The sequence below is a fragment of the Coregonus lavaretus genome (assembly GCF_964263955.1).
Source record: "Coregonus lavaretus genome assembly, chromosome: 24".
Taxonomy (NCBI): Eukaryota; Metazoa; Chordata; class Actinopteri; order Salmoniformes; family Salmonidae; genus Coregonus; species Coregonus lavaretus.
In genome coordinates, this window is record NC_140011.1 from 20400302 (window position 1) to 20420689 (window position 20388).

Below are 20388 nucleotides of genomic sequence, written 5' to 3' on the forward strand. Positions count from 1 at the left end.
TCAACTGTAGTGTATGATATACCATTTTCTAGCTCTGAGTCTCTACTTTTATCCAATGTAAAAAAACACAATTTAAAATGTTGCTAAATAAGACCGAATCGAGCCGGTCGGTCACATATGAGGACGCTAAAACGCTAATTGCAGTCATTCACCGGCACGTTCCCTCTCCTTCACTCCGACAGAGCCGGGGATGAGACAGCGGTGGCCTCTCCCGGCACGCTAATTCATGTTCTCCGTGCCGTGAGCGGCAATGAGCTCCAATCGCCATCAGTGGCTGCAAGTAATTAAGCAGGGAAATGCACACACATGGGAATCACATGTTCGTGCTCTCAGGCACACCATGGCTAGAAGAGAATCTCCATTAAAACGGTCACAGTCACAGCGCTGCTCTGCACCTCCGCTCCTCCTCATCAGGCACAATAGTGGATCATCTACCATGCATGTCAGGTACTCAGATGCTGCTGCCTGCTTTATTTATTTTTAATGGAACCTAATACAATTTGGAGTTCTCTTTGATTGAGGGGAGGAATTGATAAAAAGGGAAGCGTGAGATGGAAGTTTGATCGGAAATTGTAGGAGTCGAACGTGACATCGGATGACTAATTAAAGGAACTGAATCTAATGGCTAAAACACATGGTTTTACGCACAGCACACTCCCCCAGCCAACACATATCGTGTTACACACAACTCTGCCCCCCAGACAACACACATAATGTTACACACAACTCTGTCCCCCAGACAACGCACATGTTACACACAACTCCCTCCCTCAGCCAACACACATCATGTTACACACAACTCTGTCCCCCAGACAACGCACATGTTACACACAACTCTGTCTCCCAGACAATGCACATGGTGTTACACACAACTCCCTCCCCCAGCCAACACACATGAAAGAGTGTTAAACACAACTTAGCTCTCTCCCCCGACCAACACAGGAACAGGGAGGTACTGGGATTTCACATTACTATATCGCTAATCTCGTCTCTCTTTCTCTGTAGCAATTGAGCCTAGGGATAAGGTTACTATATCCCTATTCGGACAAACATACACATACACACAAGCACATGGACACACATGCATGCAAACACACGCAAACACACAAACACAGAGACAGAAAGAGAGATTGAGAGAGAGAAAGCAAGAGAGAGAGAGACTATGCCAGCATACACGTCACACACATACAGTACCAGTCAAAGGTTTGGACACAACTACTCATTCAATTTTTTTTATTTTTTTTTAAACTATTTTCTACATTGTAGAATAATAGTGAACACATCAAAACTATGAAATAACACATATGGAATTATGAAGTAACCAAAAAAGTGTTAAACAGATGAAAATATATTTTATATTTGAGATTCTTCAAATAGCCACCCTTTGCCTTGATGACAGCTTTGCACACTCTTGGCATTCTCTCAACCAGCTTCACCTGGAAAACTTTTCCAACAGTCTTGAAGGAGTTCCCACATATGCTGAGCACTTGTTGGCTGCTTTTCCTTCACTCTGTCGTCCGACTCATCCCAAACCATCTCAATTGGGTTGAGGTCGGGGGATTGTGGAGACCAGGTCATCTGATTCAGCACTCCATCACTCTCCTTCTTGGTAAAATAGCCCTTACACAGCCTGGAGGTGTGTTGGGTCATTGTCCTGTTGAAAAACAAATGATAGCCCAAACCATATAGGATGGTGTATCGCTGCAGAATGCTGTGGTAGCCATGCTGGTTAAGTGTGCCTTGAATTCTAAATAAATCACAGACAGTGTCACCAGCAAAGCACCCCCACACCGTAACACCTCCTCCTCTATGCTTTACGGTGGGAACAACATATGTGGAGATCATCCGTTCACCCACACCGCGTCTCACAAAGACATGGTGGTTGGAACCAAAAATCTCAAATTTCCACCGGTCTAATGTCCATTGCTCGTGTTTCTTGGCCCAAGCAGGTCTCTTCTTCTTATTGGTGTCCTAGTAGTGGTTTCTTTGCAGCAATTTGACCATGAAGACCTAATTCACACAGTCCCCTCTGAACAGTTGATGTTGAGATGTGTCTGTTACTTGAACTCTGTGAATGATTTATTTGGGCTGCAATTTCTGAGGCTGGTAACTCTAATGAACTTATCCTCTGCAGCAAAGCTAACTCTGGGTCTTCCATACCTGTGGTTGTCCTCAGGAGAGCCAGTTTCATCATAGCGCCTGATGGTTTTTGCGACTGCACTTGAAGAAACTTTAAAAGTTCTTGAAATGTTCCGTATTGACTGACATTCATGTCTTAAAGTAATGATGGACTGTCGTTTCTCTTTGCTTATTTGAGCTGTTCTTGCCATAATATGGACTTGGTCTTTTGCCAAATAGGGCTATGTTCTGTATACCCCCCCTACCTTGTCACAACACAACTGATTGGCTCAAATGCATTAAGAAGGAAAGAAATTCCACAAATTAACTTTTATGAAAGAACACCTTTTAATTGAAATGCATTCCAGGTGAATACCCTCATGAAGCTGGTTGAGAGAATACCAAGCGTGTGCAAAGCTGTCATCAAGGCAAAGGGTGGCTATTTGAAGAATCTGAAATATAAAATACACTGCTCAAAAAAATAAAGGGAACACTTAAACAACACAATGTAACTCCAAGTGAATCACACTTCTGTGAAATCAAACTGTCCACTTATGAAGCAACACTGATTGACAATACATTTCACATGCTGTTGTGCAAATGGAATAGACAACAGGTGGAAATTATAGGCAATTAGCAAGACACCCCCAATAAAGGACTGGTTTTGCAGGTGGTGACCACAGACCACTTCTCAGTTCCTATGCTTCCTGGCTGATGTTTTGGTCACTTTTGAATGCTGGCGGTGCTTTCACTCTAGTGGTAGCATGAGACGGAGTCTACAACCCACACAAGTGGCTCAGGTAGTGCAGCTCATCCAGGATCGAACATCAATGCGAGCTGTGGCAAGAAGGTTTGCTGTGTCTGTCAACGTAGTGTCCAGAGCATGGAGGCGCTACCAGGAGACAGGCCAGTACATCAGGAGACGTGGAGGAGGCCGTAGGAGGGCAACAACCCAGCAGCAGGACTGCTACCTCCGCCTTTGTGCAAGGAGGAGCAGGAGGAGCACTGCCAGAGCCCTGCAAAATGACCTCCAGCAGGCCACAAATGTGCATGTGTTTGCTCAAACGGTCAGAAACAGACTCCATGAGGGTGGTATGAGGGCCTGACGTCCACAGGTGGGGGTTGTGCTTACAGCCCAACACCGTGCAGGACGTTTGGCATTTGCCAGAGAACACCAAGATTGGCAAATTCGCCACTGGCGCCCTGTGCTCTTCACAGATGAAAGCAGGTTCACACTGAGCACGTGACAGACGTGACAGAGTCTGGAGACGCCGTGGAGAATGTTCTGCTGCCTGCAACATCCTCCAGCACGACCAGTTTGGCGGTGGGTCAGTCATGGTGTGGGGTGGCATTTCTTTGGGGGGCCACACAGCCCTCCATGTGCTCGCCAGAGGTAGCCTGACTGCCATTAGGTACCGAGATGAGATCCTCAGACCCCTTGTGAGACCATATGCTGGTGCGGTTGGCCCTGGGTTCCTCCTAATGCAAGACAATGCTAGACCTCATGTGGCTGGAGTGTGTCAGCAGTTCCTGCAAGAGGAAGGCATTGATGCTATGGACTGGCCCGCCCGTTCCCCAGACCTGAATCCAATTGAGCACATCTGGGACATCATGTCTCACTCCATCCACCAACGCCACGTTGCACCACAGACTGTCCAGGAGTTGGCGGATGCTTTAGTCCAGGTCTGGGAGGAGATCCCTCAGGAGACCATCCGCCACCTCATCAGGAGCATGCCCAGGCGTTGTAGGGAGGTCATACAGGCACGTGGAGGCCACACACACTACTGAGCCTCATTTTTTCTTGTTTTAAGGACATTACATCAAAGTTGGATCAGCCTAAAGTGTGGTTTTCCACTTTAATTTTGAGGGTGACTCCAAATCCAGAACTCCATGGGTTGATACATTTGATTTCCATTGATAATGTTTGTGTGATTTTGTTGTCAGCACATTCAACTATGTAAAGAAAAAAGTAATTAATAAGATTATTTCATTCATTCAGATCTAGGATGTGTTATTTTAGTGTTCCCTTTATTTTTTTGAGCAGTGTATATTCTCATTTGTTTAACACTTTTTTGGTTACTACATGATTCCCTATGTGTTATTTCATAGTTTTGATGTCTTCACTATTATTCTACAATGTTGAAAATAGTAAAAATAAAGAAAAACCCTGGAATGAGTAGGTGTGTCCAAACCTTTTACTGGTACTGTACATCCAGGGCTGTCGTCAATCACAGTTTTTTCACGAAGTCAGAAACTCTGCAATATAAATAAAAATACATAATAACCCGCAAGGACGCTGTAGAATTCATGCAGGGACGTCTAACAGTGACATTTGTACAGCATTATAACAATTAATTGACTGTAGTACATAGGCTACACAACAATTACAAGCCATCAACAATACAAGACTCCAGAGAGTGCATGATGTCCCAGATGTCGCATAAACCTGCATCATGTCGCACGTGACATTACTGCACATTGTGAGCGAATACAGTTCTCTCAAAACCCACAGGTATTGTATTGTGTTATATAGTGTATGTCATTCTTATCCAACATAGCAGCCATCTGTCTCCAGATGTAAGACTGTGAGACTTCTCTCTGTGGGCCTATTGTGGAGCGGTCGGATTAAAGTGCCATGAACACGAGGGTAAGAAAGCCTGAGATTGTTTTAGACAAGACATTTACATACTGTCTGCTGCTGTACATGTCTAGTGAGAGACAGGGAGAACGGGTGGAAATGCCAGACAAGCAGTCTTTAATGTCAGATATTCTAGCGAGATGCTGTTTCTCCCCCCAGCTAACGGCGGAGCGGATGAAAGAGTGAGCCGGTTGGGTGTACCACAGCGAGCTCTGGATGGATAAATGAAGTGTATGAGTATAGGGATGAGTCTGTTCTGCTCTCTGTACCATGCTAACACACAATCAAACCGTAATGTGGGCACGCGCTGGTGGGCACTGGAAGCATCATCCTACTCTCCATCGTATCCATGATCTCATTACTGCTGTATACATAGCCCTGAAACGGCATGTACAATTTAACCCAATTTGATGGATTGTTCTCATGATATGGTAATACCGGCCCCGGGCCATGCTATAGAAAGCAATCCTCCTCCTGCGCATTGTGACAGCTCCCCTTCTCTTTCTCCTCCTCTCCTCTTCTATTCAGTTTTTTTCTCTCTCTCCTCACAAGAGCAGCTAGAGTAGACAGTCAGTGTGGTGTTCCTGGTATGGGAACCCTCCCGCCCTCCCCCCCAGTGCATTAGATTAGCAGGAGCAGAAATTCATAATTCCCAATGTGCCATGAGGAATGGGCACATAATGCTGGAAAGTAGTATGTTCTATATGAGGCCCCATGTGTATTTTTGGATCTGTGCGGTGTCAAATTAGCATGTTGGCATTTATTGGGATGAATTATGACTGGAGGCAGCACTGCAGGGTCGTCACTAGCTGGCACAGCCACAATGTCATAAAATCTGATTTTAAACCTAACCCTAACCTTAACCTTAACCACACTGCTAACCTTATGCCTAACCCTAACCTTAAATTAAGACCAAAGAACTCATTTTTGTTTTCATAACTTTTTACGATATCTAGCCAATTTTTACTTTGCATTTGGCCCTTCTAGTGGAAATCGCTCAGCTCTGCCGTCAAGACAAGATTAATCCCAATAAACGTCAACCTGCGTCAAATTAGCCATAGCTATAGCCAAAAACATACACAGGAAAGTTCAATAAAGGACGTTTCCCCCCTTTAATTTCCATTTACTGCATTCACAGTTTATAAATGTGTTGGTATTTACATCCATTCTGCAGATTACCCAACAATATCTGGATATAGCTGTGATCGCTGTGTTGTAGAGTCATCCGAGGCGATCCTCATTGACAGAACAATTGGAGAGGGGTTCGATATCCAGCCCTTTTCAGTTTATAAGGAGACAATCAGCCTTTCACTGTTGAGGCCACTGCGCCAAGCTCAACGCACACCGCCAAAGAAAACAGCCAATCAATGACAAGGCAAGCCTTTAACCACAAGGCCATTGGAGCCACATTTACTGCTGTGAATTAGAGCTAAATCAAACGTCTCTCAATGCAATCTGATTCCAATGACGACTGGAAGTGCTGTGCGTCAGCTGGGCGAATGGATGCAGAGATGTTAATGACCAGTAGTCAGTTAATCATAAAGGCCCCATAACGCAGATGACTTAAGCTGATGGGATCAAAATAAAAAACATTGATTATTTTATGGGGACCTGTCATCATTGATGGAAATCCTCAAAATGGCCGTCCATAGTTAATGTAATAAAATGCATTTAATCTCCCTCTGTGATACTGCCACTTCCCACTCAGAATATCCCCTGCCTCCTCACCCAACCTGGTCTCAGAGCATTTCACATTATTCTGTACATAAATCCAAGACACTCCATTTAGTATGATATGTTATGTTTCGTATGGTATGTATTAATTTGTGGATGTCCATCACACATTCGTTTTATATGTTACGAATTTGCAAACGTTTGATATGTTACGAATTCTAGCTAGGTGGCTAAAGTTAGCTAGCTGGCTAACGTTAGCTAGGCTAGGGGTTAGGGTTAGGGGTTAGGATTAAGGTTAGGGATAAGTTTAGCAGTTAGGTTAAAGGGTTAGGGTTAGGGTTAGAGGAAGGGTTAGCTAACATGCTAAGTGGTTGCAAAGTAGCTAAAAAGTTGTAAGTACAGCTCTGACACACACATGCCACCAGGGGCCTTTTCACAGTCCCCAAATCCAGAACAAATTCAAGAAAGCAGTATTATATAGAGCCATTATTATTTATATATTTTTATTTTTATTCTTAATTTATATATTTTTGTCATTTAGCAGACGCTCTTATCCAGAGTGACTTACAGGAGCAATTAGGGTTAAGTGCCTTGCTCAAGGGCACATCAACATATTTTTCACCTAGTCGGCTCAGGGATTAGAACCAGCAACCTTTCGGTTACTGGCACAACGCGCTTAACCACTAAGCTACCTGCCGCCCTTCCATTATTGCATGGAACTTCTTTCCTTTTCATATTGCTCAAATGAACAGCAAACCTGGTTTCAAAAAACAGATAAAGCAACACCTCACCACACAATGCCTCTCCCCTATTTGACCTATATATTTTGTGTGTATGTATTGATATGTAAGCTATGTGTGCCGTTTTTAAATGTCATCGTTTGTGTGGACCCCAGGAAGAGTAGCTGCTGCTTTCACAACAATACCAAAATACTTAAGATGCAGACCGGGTCTTTGCTCAGCTGGCAGTAAGATTGCTGTTTAAGTAGTTGGTGACAGCAGAAGCACAGCAGGTCGCCACTTAAACCCTGGTAGACATTCATTCTCTTGACTCACTCTGTCAGAGACCCTTGGCAAGTTTCAGTTCAGAAGCTTCACAATCTCTGTTTATCAGAAGGAGCACCACTAGCGCTGCTGGGGAGATTCCCCACAGAAATGTTGGAGATGACGGTACAGGAAGCAGGGGGCTGGTCCTGTGTGATTAGGAACTCCAGCTGGCCTTGGGAAACTTTGTTTGGCCTTCCGAATCTCCATATCATACATACCCTCACCCAGCTCTGGATCTTCAACACTTCATTAAATACAGCAGCATAGTGCTGATTAACTTGTGAAGATACACTCCATACTATCTCAGGAAGATGTTTCCTCCTTGGAGGAAGGCTACGTAATCAGTCATTTAGCTCTTCTCAATGCAGATTACAGCAAGGGAGTCTTCTATCTGCAGAAATCTGAATTATGGATTTCTCTGTTTCTCTATTGCTCATAAATACGCCAGGGACACTCTAGGAACATTTGCATATGAAGGTGAGAAGAAGCTGAGAAAGAAACTTCTAAAAACATTGCCCACCCTGTCCAGTAACTTATGCTAAAAAGCAAAAGGAAGAAGAAATTAAAGAATCAAGTGAATGTATGGACTTGTTTCTGAGAAACACACCGGGTAACTTCTTAAAATACTTAATTCACAGCATGCTAGTGACGCTGTGATGAGCTACACTATATATACAAAGTATGTGGACACCCCTTCAAATGAGTGGATTCGGCTATTTCAGCCACACCCGTTGCTGACAGGTGTATAAAATTGAGCACAGAGAAATGCAATCTCCATAGACAAACATTGGCAGTAGAAAGGTCCCGTGTGGCTGAGTTGGTAGAGCATGGCACTTGCAATGCCAGGGTTGTGAGTTTGATTCACACGGGGACCAGCATGAACAAATATGAAAATGAATGCACTCTCTACTGTAAGTCGCTCTGGATAAGAGCTTCTGCTAAATGACTAGAATTAATGTAGAATTAATGGCCTTACTGAAGAACTCAGTGACATTCAACATGGCACCTTTCTAATAAGTCAGTTCATCAAATTTGTGCCCTGTAGAGCTGCCCCGGTCAACTGTAAGTGCTGTTACTGTGAAGTTGAAACAATAACAGCCGAGAAGTGGTAGGCCACACAAGCTCACAGAACGGGACCGGCGAGTGCTGAAGCATGTAGAGCGTAAAAATCGTCTGACCTCGGATGCAACACTCACTACCAAGTTCCAAACTGCCTCTGGAAGCAACGTCAGCACAATAACTGTTTGTCGGGAGTGTCATGAAATGGGTTTCGTTGGCCGAGCAGCCGCACACAAGTCTAAGATCACCATGCGCAATGCCAAGTGTCGGCTGGAGTGGTGTAAAGCTCGCCGCCATTGGACTCTGGAGCAGTGGAAAAGCGTTCTCTGGAGTGATGAATTATGCTTCACCATCTGGCAGTCCGAAGGATGAATCTGGGTTTGGCGGATGCCAGGAGAATGCTACCTGCCCCAATGCAGTGCCAACTGTACAGTTTGGTGGAGGAGGAATAATGGTCTGGGGCTGTTTTTCATGGTTTGGGCTTAATTCCAATGAAGGGAAATCTTAAAGCTACAGCATACAATGTCATTCAAGAAGATTTTGTGCTTCCAACTTTGTGGCAACTGTTTGGGGAAGGCCCTTTCTTGTTTCAGCATGGCAATGCCCCCATGCACAAAGCGAGGTCCATACAGAAATGGTTTGTGAAGATCGGTGTTGAAGAACTTGAGTGGCCTGCACAAAACCCTGACCTCAACCCCATCGAACACCTTTGGGATGAATTGGAATGCGAGCCAGGCCTAATCGCCCAACATCAGTGCCCGACCTCACTAATGCTCTTACATTTACGTCATTTAGCAGACGCTCTTATCCAGAGCGACTTACAGTTAGTGCATACATTTTTCATTTTTTATTTATTTTTTCATACCCCATGGGAATCGAACCCACAACCCTGGCATTGCAAACGCCATGCTCTACCAACTGAGCTACCTCCCTGCCGGCCATTCCCTCCCCTACCCTGGACGACTTGTGCGCCGCCCCATTGATCTCCCGGTTGCGGCCGGCTACAGCAGAGCCTGGATTGGAACCAGGATCTCTAGTGGCACAGCTAGCACTGCGATGCAGTGCCTTAGACCACTGCGCCACTCTTGTGGCTGAATGTAAGCAAGTCCCAGCACCAATGTTCCAACATCTAGTGGAAAGCCTTTCCAGAAGAGTGGAGGCTGGTATAGCAGCAAAGGGGGGACAAACTCCTTTTTAATGCCCATGATTTTGGAATGAGATGTTCGACGAGTAGGTGTCCATATACTTTTGGTCATGTAGTGTATCTCTCCCTTTCTCTCCCTCTCTCCTTCCTTCTCTTTCCCCCTCAACATTCCCTCCCCTCTATATTCTTCCCTTCCTTTTTCCCCTCCTTTCTCTCTCGCTCTCTTTCTGTCCCTCCTCGCTCTCCATCCCTTTCCCCTCTCTCCCCCTCCCCCTCCCTCTATCTCTCTCTCTCCGGCAGGGAGATGTGGAGGTGGGTCCTGCGTCCTTGGCAGATTAATGAGGTGGAGAAGCAGTGGTAAGAGTCCAGGTCAGCACGTGGTCACCCAGGGGTCAGCAGCCTCATTAACCCTGTCCAGACAGCCCTGTTTAATGGACTGCACCAACAGGGAGGGAGTGTGTGTGGGGGAGGGGGTATTCAGAGTAACCAGGTGGACATGCTAATATTGTTTGTGACGGTGCATGTAAAAACAGAATGAATAGCTGTAGTTAATGTGAATGCTGAGGCTAGGACTTGACTGAGAATGACAGAGACCGAGAATGCTCTATAGGATTGGGCTTTCTCAGTTTCCTATAGACAGTATAGAATTCCCACAGGATACACTTCTGATGTGTGGGGTTGTGTGTGTGTGACACATTCTTCATTCACTAGGCTACAACATCCTCAGGTATTCTACAGATTTGCCCGGCATTGAGGCTATACCTGAAAGCGGTCTATTGAAGTTGTTAGTCTATCCAAACCCAACACTAGCCAAAAACCAGAGAGATATGATAATGTATGCAGACCATGGAAATGTGAGTTTGATGCTCAGCAGATGTTGGGGGCCGATGGGGAATGAATCATAGGAAGAAAATAAATGATGCTATACAAATAGGACTAAAAGACTGCAGTGGTGTGCTCTGTTTCTTTAAGAGAGCATATAGGGAACTCACCGAAAATATAAGAAATGTACACATAGGGATAAAGGATTGATGAGATGTGCTCTGTTTCTTTAAGAGAGTATAGGGCCCTATGAGAAATATAAGAAATGGGGTAGGCACAGGTGATTACATGGCAAATTTCGTCTGGTCCCACAAGCTAATGAGACATTCAGAGATGGATCGACTGCGGGAGAGAGAGAGACAGAAAGCGGGAAAATGGCAAGGGAGGGAAAAAAGAGAAGTGGGTGAAGAGAGAGAGAAAATCAAAAAAACAGTAGGAGAGGTCAAACCTGTCTTTAGTCAAAACCAAAATCATGTAAAAAACAAAAAAAGGTGACATCAAAGGTAGTCGTCATGGGAACAGAACAACAAATGAAAAGACAAGACAGCACAATCAAATCCATCTTGCCAATCGTCAATGAGGAGAAGAAAGAGAAAAAGAAAGTGAGAGTATCATACATGGTGTTAAAATGAGACTCTGATGGGGCTTTGCGAGCTGTTAGAGCCAGCTGAGAGATTAGGCATGCCCATTGAGTCCAGGATTAGACACAGCCTACAGAGCCCTGTGAGGATCTCACTTCAAGCCCTCTCACAGCATAAAGAATCAATAGAGAGAAAGCACTGAATGTGTCTAGGCATATGATAGTATATTGACGGTGGTGTTCGATGTAATGCACATCACACTGTTGAATGGATAGTCTGACTGTGGGGCTGTGTGGGTTCTGTGAGTACTATAACAAGAGGAGAAAATCATGTGTTTTATATTAAATGATAAGGACATCTCTGAAGAAATAATGAATGCACTCCGCTTAACGAATCACAGATATACTAATCAATTGCACATTGTGGCAAAATCCGTTGGACATTCTTACACTTCAATGTACTTCACATCTAATAATCAATTGGTTATAAGAATCAAATAATCCGCAAATTATGTCATTTTAGTAGGAGAAGGGAGCTGTACATCTGTAGGCTTATACACTCTTTAATATTTATATATTCCTGAAATAACTGTATTTTCCTTGGCTGCTCTTTGTGGTTTGACTGGTTGTGTGATGAGGGTAGGCCTGTGATTGATGCAGGATTGTGTGAAGGCACAGTAGCTTCCTCCTGGAGGAACTGATCCTTTCATTTCACACACCGTTCGAGAGGAATATGAAAAAACACCACGGAGAAGAACGAAATAGAACAGGAGAAAAAGAGAGAAAAATAAGAGAGAACAAGACAAGGTGGATGGGGTGTTGAGAGAGAGACTTTTAGGGAAAATACAGTAAACAAAACGATAGCTGTAAAAGAGCGTTTTGGGGACCACAGAGACACTGAGCGAAAAAGGAAATTTACAGTAGCAAAAGACTGGAATATTCTGGTCCTTTTTCTCCTCTGTGATAGTAAACTAATCTCCGCTGATGGAGACAGAGATGATATGGTCACTTTGATAATTCATGGGGGAAATCTCTACAGCACAAGTAAAAGTATGTGGAAACCTGCTCGTTGAACATCTCATTCCAAAACCATTGGCATTAATATGGAGTTGGTCCCCCTTTTGTTGCTATAACAGCCTCTACTCTTCTGGGAAGGCTTTCCACTAGATGTTGGAACATTGCTGAGGGGACTTGCTTCCATTCAGCCACAAGAGCATTAGTGAGGTTGGGCACTGATGTTGGGCGATTAGGCCTGGCGTTCCAATTCATCCCAAAGGTGTTCGATGGGATTGAGGTCAGGGCTCCGTGCAGGCCAGTCATGTTCTTCCACACCAATTTCGACAAACCATTTCTGTATGGACCTCGCTTTGTGCATGGGGGCACTGTCATGCTCAAACAGGAGAGGGCCTTCCCCAAACTGTTGCCACAAAGTTGGAAGCACAGAATCCTCTAGAATGTAATTGTATGCTGTAGAGTTTAGATTTCCCTTCACTGGAACTAAGGGGCCTAGCCAGAACCATGAAAAATAGTGTGATGCAACCGAGGACAGACAATTTGTACGCGCTACGCGCTTCAGCACTCAGCGGTCCCGTTCTGTGAGTTTGTGTGGCCTACCACTTCGCGGCTGAACCGTTGTTACTCCTAAAGGTTTCCACTTCACAATAACAGCACTAAAAGTTGACCGGGGCAGCTCTAGTAGGGCAGAAATGTGACCAACTGACTTGTTGGAAAGGTGATATACTATGACGGTGCCATGTTGAAAGTCACTGAGCTCTTTAGTCAGGTCATTCTACTGCCAATGTTTTTCAATGGAGATTGCATGGCTGTGTGTGTGATGAGGTGTGAATGAAGGAGTCAGGCGCAGGAGGTAAAACACCGAAGTTCAGAGTTTATTCCGTTTACATAAATAAAACGCACCAAGCGTCAAAATGAAACTATCACAAGGGAAATATTCCACCTTGGCAATAACAAATGGAAGAGTAGCTCAACCGAGCTACTCGCTCTCACAATGAAACAATCACTCACAAAGACAAGGGGAACAGAGGGAACACTTATACACATACTAATTAGGGGAATGAGCACCAGGTGTGTGTGATTGACAAGACAAGACATGACAAGTGGAGTGATGAGAATGGGATCGGCAGTAGCTAGTAAGCCGGTGACAACGAACGCCGAAACCTGCCCGAACAAGGAGGGGAGGCAGCCTCGGCGGAAGTCGTGACAGTGTCCTCGATTTTAAACACCTGTCAGCAATGGGTGTGGCTGAAATAGCCAAATCCACAAATTTAAAGGGGTGTGCAAGGGGGCATTGTCATTCTTCAAATAGCAACCCTTTGCCTTGATGACAGCTTTGCACACTCTTGGCATTCTCTCAACCAGCTTCACCTGGAATGCTTTTCCAACACTCTTGAAGGAGTTCCCACATATGGTGAGCACTGGTTGGCTGCTTTTCCTTCACTCTGCGATCCAACTCATCCCAAACCATCGCAATTTGGTTGAGGTCGGGGAATTTTGGAGGCCGGGTCATCTGATGCAGCACTCCATCACTCGCCGCCTTGGTAAAATAGCCCTTACGCAGCCTGGAGGTGTGTTGGGTCATTGTCCTGTTGAAAAACAAATGATAGTCCCACTAAGCCCAAACCAGATGGGATGGCGTATCGCTGCAAAATGCTGTGGTAGCCATGCTGGTTAAGTGTGCCTTGAATTCTAAATAAATCACAGACAGTGTCAACAGCAAAGCACCCAACACCATAACACCTCCTCCTCCATGCTTTACGATGGGAAATACAGATGCAGAGATCATCCGTTCAACCACACAGCGTCTCATAAAGACACAGCGGTTGGAACCAAAATCTCAAAATTGGACTCCAGACCAAAGGACAACTTTCCACTGGTCTAATGTCCATTGGTCGTGTTTCTTGGCCCAAGCAAGTCTCTTCTTCTTATTGGTGTCCTTTAGTAGTGGTTTCTTTGCAGCAATTCGACCATGAAGGCCTGATTCACACAGTCCCCTCTGAACAGTTGATGTTGAGATGTGTCTGTTACTTGAACTCTGTGAAGCATTTATTTGGGCTACAATTTCTGAGGCTGGTAACTCTAATGAACTTATCCTCTGCAGCAAAGGTAGCTCTGGGTCTTCCATTCCTGTGGTGGTCCTCATGAGAGCCAGTTTCATCATAGCGCTTGATGGTTTTTGCGACTGCACTTGAAGAAACTTTAAAAGTTATTGAAATGTTCCGTATTGACTGACCTTCATGTCTTAAAGTAAAGATGGACTGTCGTTTCTCTTTGCTTATTTGAGCTGTTCTTGACGTAATATGGACTTGGTCTTTTACCAAATAGGGCTAATTTCTGTATACCCCCTACATTGTCACAACACAACTGATTGGCTCAAATGCATTAAGAAGGAAAGACATTCCACAAATTAACAATGCACACCTGTTAATTTAAATGCATTCCAGGTGACTACCTCATGAAGCTGGTTGAGAGAATGCCAGGAGTGTGCAAAGCTGTCATCAAGGCAAAGGGTGGCTATTTGAATAATATATTTTCATTTGTATAACACTTTTTTGGTTACTACATGATAAAGAGAAACCCTGGAATGAGTAGGTGTTCTAAAACTTTTGACCGGTATTGTAGGTCGATGTTTATCGCTCCATAAACATGTCCAGTTATGATAAAGCAGTAAACGTTTGGTACGCTGTCCATAGCCCTGAAAGGTGCATTAGGCCTACTCTTTCTATTCTTTCTATTTCTCTCCTTTTTGTTTCTCCCTCTATCTTTCTCTCTCACACACACACACACACACACACACACACACACACACACACACACACACACACACACACACACACACACACACACACACACACACACACACAGACAGACAGACACACAGCTGTGTATTACACGTTTGGGGGACAATTGATTCCCATTCAAAATCAAATTTTCCCTTGCCCCTAACCCTAAACTTAACCATAAGCTTAACCCCTAATCCCTAACCCTAAACCTAACCCTAATTCTAACCCTAATTCTACCCCTATTCCTAAAATAGCCTATTTCCTTTTTAGGACCGGCCAACTGTTCTCACGTGTCCGAATTATCCTTGGTTTACTGACTTCTGGTACTCACAAGTATAGTAAAACAAAAACACACACGTCGGCACAACCTTACTCCCACTGACCATAGAACCCAATAACCACCATACTGCCTCTAACACCAACCATGGGAGTACGGTAGCAGAGCAATCTGGTAATTTACAGCACAAGTAAGGAAAAACTGTGGTTTTTTAGGGATATCCTTAGTGTCAGAGTGGGAGAAAACACAGAAATTAGACCTGAAATACAGCAACTCGTTGGAGAGACTGTGTCCCGACTGGGAACCTGCATCATATACAGTACAGTACCTCCTGTTACACGGTGACTAAGTTATAAATCATGGTATTTTAATGACCTCTGCTTTGCCTAGGTAAATTACCTCATTTTAGGGGTACAGGTTACCTGATGAATTCTGGGGCGAACTATGGAAACCGTAATAATTATACGAAGTCTAACAGTGCTTTAGGTCTAAACATTTCCTTACCCATTAGATTTAACTTAAGAGTCATTTGCAGCTCCCAAACCGAATAACTTATGTCGCTCGACAGGAAATTCAATTTAGAAGACACAGTAAAAACAACAAAATAATATATATCTTCTTTAGACATCTCCCCGCACAATGTGCTTTCAATGAGGAGAGGGAAAAAACAATCTATTAACAGTGCAGTATTTGAATATAACTTGTACAGAGGTCCACAGGCAAGGAGGCAAGCTTTGTTTATGTCCATATGTTTCCTCTCCTCGAGCACAAGAAAGCTTTGCCACAATGAATTGTACACTCTTAGAAAAAAAGGTGCTATCGAGAACCGAAAAGGGTTCCATGTAAAACCCTTTTGGGTTGCATGTAGAACCCTTTCCACAGAGGGTTCTACATGGAACCCAAAATAGTTCTACCTGGAACCAAAAAGTGTTCTACCTGGACCCAAAAAGGGTTCTCCTATGGGGACAGCGGGATGGTAATATGAGACACATAAGTGTGGAGGCGGTGTCAGAGAGATGGGCATAATGGCCTGTGTGTGGAGAAGTAGTTATAGCATTAGACGTTGGACTGGTGGATTGTGAGTAAGTAGTGCTGAGAGTTTGAGTCTATGATGGGTCTTAGAGGTAACACATCCCTGTTCATGGTTTAATTGAGATTAGATCAAATGGCTTGAGAGTGCACCAAGTAGAAACTGCATAACAAATACATCTGATTGGCTAAGATCAACAGTTTCAACCCACACAGCTTGATTAAAAACAGCCTGTCATAGTAGTATTCTTTGTTCTACCATCAAACAGTCCCATGCTTCTTCCAGTCCCACATGTTGGGCCCTTGAGTAAGACACTCAAGCTAAATTGTTTCGGAAGAAGCCCACTGTATGAATGGAAATTGAGTCCAAAGGGAGCCAAGTGCACTAAAGTTTAGCTCTGAAGTTCAGTGGCTCAGTTGTGAAATTGTTATCGTTAATGAGTGCTCCCTTTGGGGGGTGGGGTGGGGGGGGCTGTAACAACAGTATTATTATTCATGAACATCGTTGAACTGAGCCTGCTGAGTGAGCAGCACACCAGGACATTTGCGTAGCCCATAATACATAATTAGGGCCCTGAGTTTTTCCGGACCACATGGTCTGATCAGGAAAAACTCCTGGTCCTACCAATAATCCATCATATGTGCTATTACAGAACGTTGAATACCAATTAATAGGTGTTAATCTAACAATAACCAGGAGCCACTGACCTCTGACCGAAGGTGTTCTCATTGCGGTGACAGTGGAGAGTGACTACTCTGTGCCCCTCGCTCCTCACGTCCTGACTCACCGTCCACAGGACTGGGTTACTGGCCCGCGCCCCCAGGAATGCAACACCATCCTTCAACTTCACCCTGGAGGAGAGAGAGGTTAGAGGTCAGACAACAACATTAAATAGGCCTGATTACTATGTGGCATCTTAAATGGCCCTGGTCAAAAGTAGTGCACTATACAAGAAATAGGGTGACATGTCTTTAATGTGATGTCACTGGTCTAGCATACTCGGCTATGTGTATGTACTGCATTGTACATTCTGATCCAAATTCAGATTTCATACCATGGGTATTGAACAAGAGTTCCCGAAGTCTTACATACAGAAAGAGTTTACAGTTCACAATAGGAGAGTTGGCTCTGAATAAAGCCAAGGCTCACAGCCTGCTGTTTGCTAGGCTACGAGAAAATGTATGTGATTTGCAGCATACAAATTTAACACAAAGAAAACAGATGGCATGTCGGCTGTTTAAAACAATAAAGATGTAGGATAAACTTTGAATGAATCTTCAAGGAACACATTGTGGATATAATAAGTGGTTCACAACAAGCCAGGAAAACTACTTAAACCCAAGACATGTTTTACATCCTACAACAACAGGAATTGAATGCTGACTTCCAAAGGTGGAAAAAGGTGGTTCAGTCTATTATGTAATTTCCTCCACACCTGTGGTTTTAAAGGGGCAATCAGAAGTTGCTACATCCATTTTTGGACTTATAAATTAATGATATGTACCCATTGATTCTTGAAGAATATAACTTATCCATCAGAACCCAAAATATAACCTTGTTTTCCTCCAATGTTTGTAAACAAAGTAAATGTAAACACCATATAGCCTCTAAACATTGTTAAAACTATAATTTTGATATCATGGATGGTCAGTCCTTGCATCCATAGCTCTGTCAATGAATTTGAGAGTGGTAACATTTCTCCAGCCCTACCCTCAGCTTTTTACCGAAACAGGTTTGTTATTGTTTCTACTGCTGATTGCCGCTTTAAAGAGTATTCAGACCAGAGCTGCCCACTCTCATTTTGATCTGTGCTGTTACCCATGGATATGGCTGGCAGGCTGGATAGGAGCCCAGTCACTCTAACCTGCTCTTGTTCTCCATTCTAATGCATGTCCATTTAATTTAATTTAATTTTATTCTCTGCCTTGTCAAAGGAAATTGCACTGATGTGTCTAAGCAGCTCTCCCTACCTTTATCCATCATGACAAATTGCCCAGCTGTTACACAAATTAATCAGTGTCTTTAAATTAAAAATAAAAAAGAGTAAAGACGAGATACAATAGAACGACATTGAGGAAAATTGTTCCAATAGAACAACATTGAGGAAAATTGTTCCAATAGAACAACATTGAGGAAAATTGTTCCAAGATAAAACAGAATAAAAAAAGAGTGAAAAATCACTGTACACTGGGAAGAAACATGGTAGCTGGGAGAATTTCTCAGATAAAAAAATAATAATTAAAAAAACAGAGGAGCAGATTATCCTCGTTGCACCCCTGAAAACCGCGAAGGACTTCTAACGCGCCGAGAAAGTTCAGACATTATGGTGGATAATGACGTGACAAACCGCGCTCGGACCAAAGGGAGAGAGGGCGGCACACATCTCCCGACTCGGCCCGGCTTCTCCTTTGATCTTATCAGGGAGTTGCAGCAATAACTGGGCTGTGTTCAGTGTGGAGCTCCAGACGAGCCCAGATAAAGGCCAGCTACAGCCGACGCCACTGCCTATGGGGCTGAGGAGGTTACTGACAGCTCCCAGCTCTATGCATATGCATCCCATTTTCTCTCTCTCTCTCTCTCTCTCTCTATTACTTTTTTTTTTTTTGTACTTATGCAGATTTTACATGTACTCTGTGGTGTACTAGTGTGTTTATCCTCCCACTTGGATGGTTCTTCCGGAAGCCTTAAAATAAGGACCAGGTTGTAAGGATGGGTAATGTACCATATAAGTACACATTAATTACAAGTAAGTACCCTTCAAGATACACTTCATTTTAACTAGCTAAATCCTGTGTAACACCTAGTAAGTACATTGTATTATGCAGATATGACATGTACTCTGACTGTGGTGTACTAGTGTGTTTATGCTCCCACTTGTTCCTTTGTTTTGGGGGGGGTACCATACGCTATACATGGACAGGCAGTGCCCTTCTCTCGCTGCTTTTCTTTTCTCTCCTCTCTCCTTTTCTTTCCCTCATTTCCACCTTCTCTCTCTCTCTCTCTCATCTATCCATCCAACATGCAAACTCCAGCAGCATGGCAAGCAGAAAACAAGCATCAGGGGTAAATTAAAGAAAGGGCATGTTTTAAATAAGATTGGTTTGACTAATATGATTTCTGGGGAGAGGGAGAGAGGAGACACAGTAAAGGAAAGCAATTTAAAGAGTAGACCCACTTTCTCATGCATCAGCACATGAAGCAGCCTCATTAGTTCCACAGCAACCTGTGCATCAGTTAGATGAGTATTTACAGATGTCATGAGGGTGTCAGCAGAGACTGGGAGAGAGGCTGATCGCTCTCTGATGGATGTTCACAACAGACACACCAGGGCTATCAGTGGTCAAACAGCACGTCAACATGCCCGCTCCACGCCTAATGAAATACAGACATGCATTGATATTAATGACTTTCAGAAAGCAGGAAATTAAACATGAGAGATATGAATGTCCTGCCGTTAGGACTAGTGAGATTGATATACTGGGGTGTATAAATAATTTGGGAAAGCTATGTATAACATTGATATACAGTAGGCCACATCTGACACATTTCATACACACAACACACGCATATACACCACACTCAGGCACACACGCCCACACACATACACACACACACACACACACACACAGAGACTCACACACACACACACACACACACACACACACACACACACACACAGAGACACACACACACAGAGACTCACACACACACACACAGAGACACACACACACAGAGCTGCATGTACCAGTACCAGCCCCGGGCACAGATTAGCCCAGCTCCCACAAATGGCTTTTAATTGGTGGAAAAGACTGAGCCAGTGTATAACACGGAGCACGAGTTCACAAGAATATACCAAAAACAGGAAACATAAGAGGGGGAGAAAAGTGGCCTGAAATATCCATTAAATCTGTCAGCCCAGTCTTTTCAGCTGACAATAACACCTCATTTCATTATACAGAAACATTTTACAGCCCTCTAACCAATTGTACAATTATGTGTGTTTTTTCGCGTTATTTGTAATTTATTCTGTACATAATGTTTCTGCCATCGTCTCTTATAACCAAAAATAGCTTCTGGATATCAGGACAGCGATTACTCACCTCGTATTGGACAAAGATTTTTTCTTCAACGAGGCGGCCGCGAAGGATATCCTACAGACACCCGACAAGGCCCAAATCCCCGTAATTCGCAGGAGAAAGA

General features: G+C 43.8%; 1 protein-coding gene across 1 annotated transcript in view; it reads right to left on the reverse strand.

The window, feature by feature from the left end:
• LOC311100056 (transmembrane protein 132C-like) overlaps positions 1 to 20388 on the reverse strand; it is a 219838-nt gene that overhangs the window by 108331 nt on the left and 91119 nt on the right. The window contains exon 3 of the mRNA XM_084140799.1: positions 16896 to 17039. Within this exon, the coding sequence (XP_083996925.1) occupies positions 16896 to 17039 (144 nt within the window). The remainder of the gene's footprint in view (positions 1 to 16895; positions 17040 to 20388) is intronic.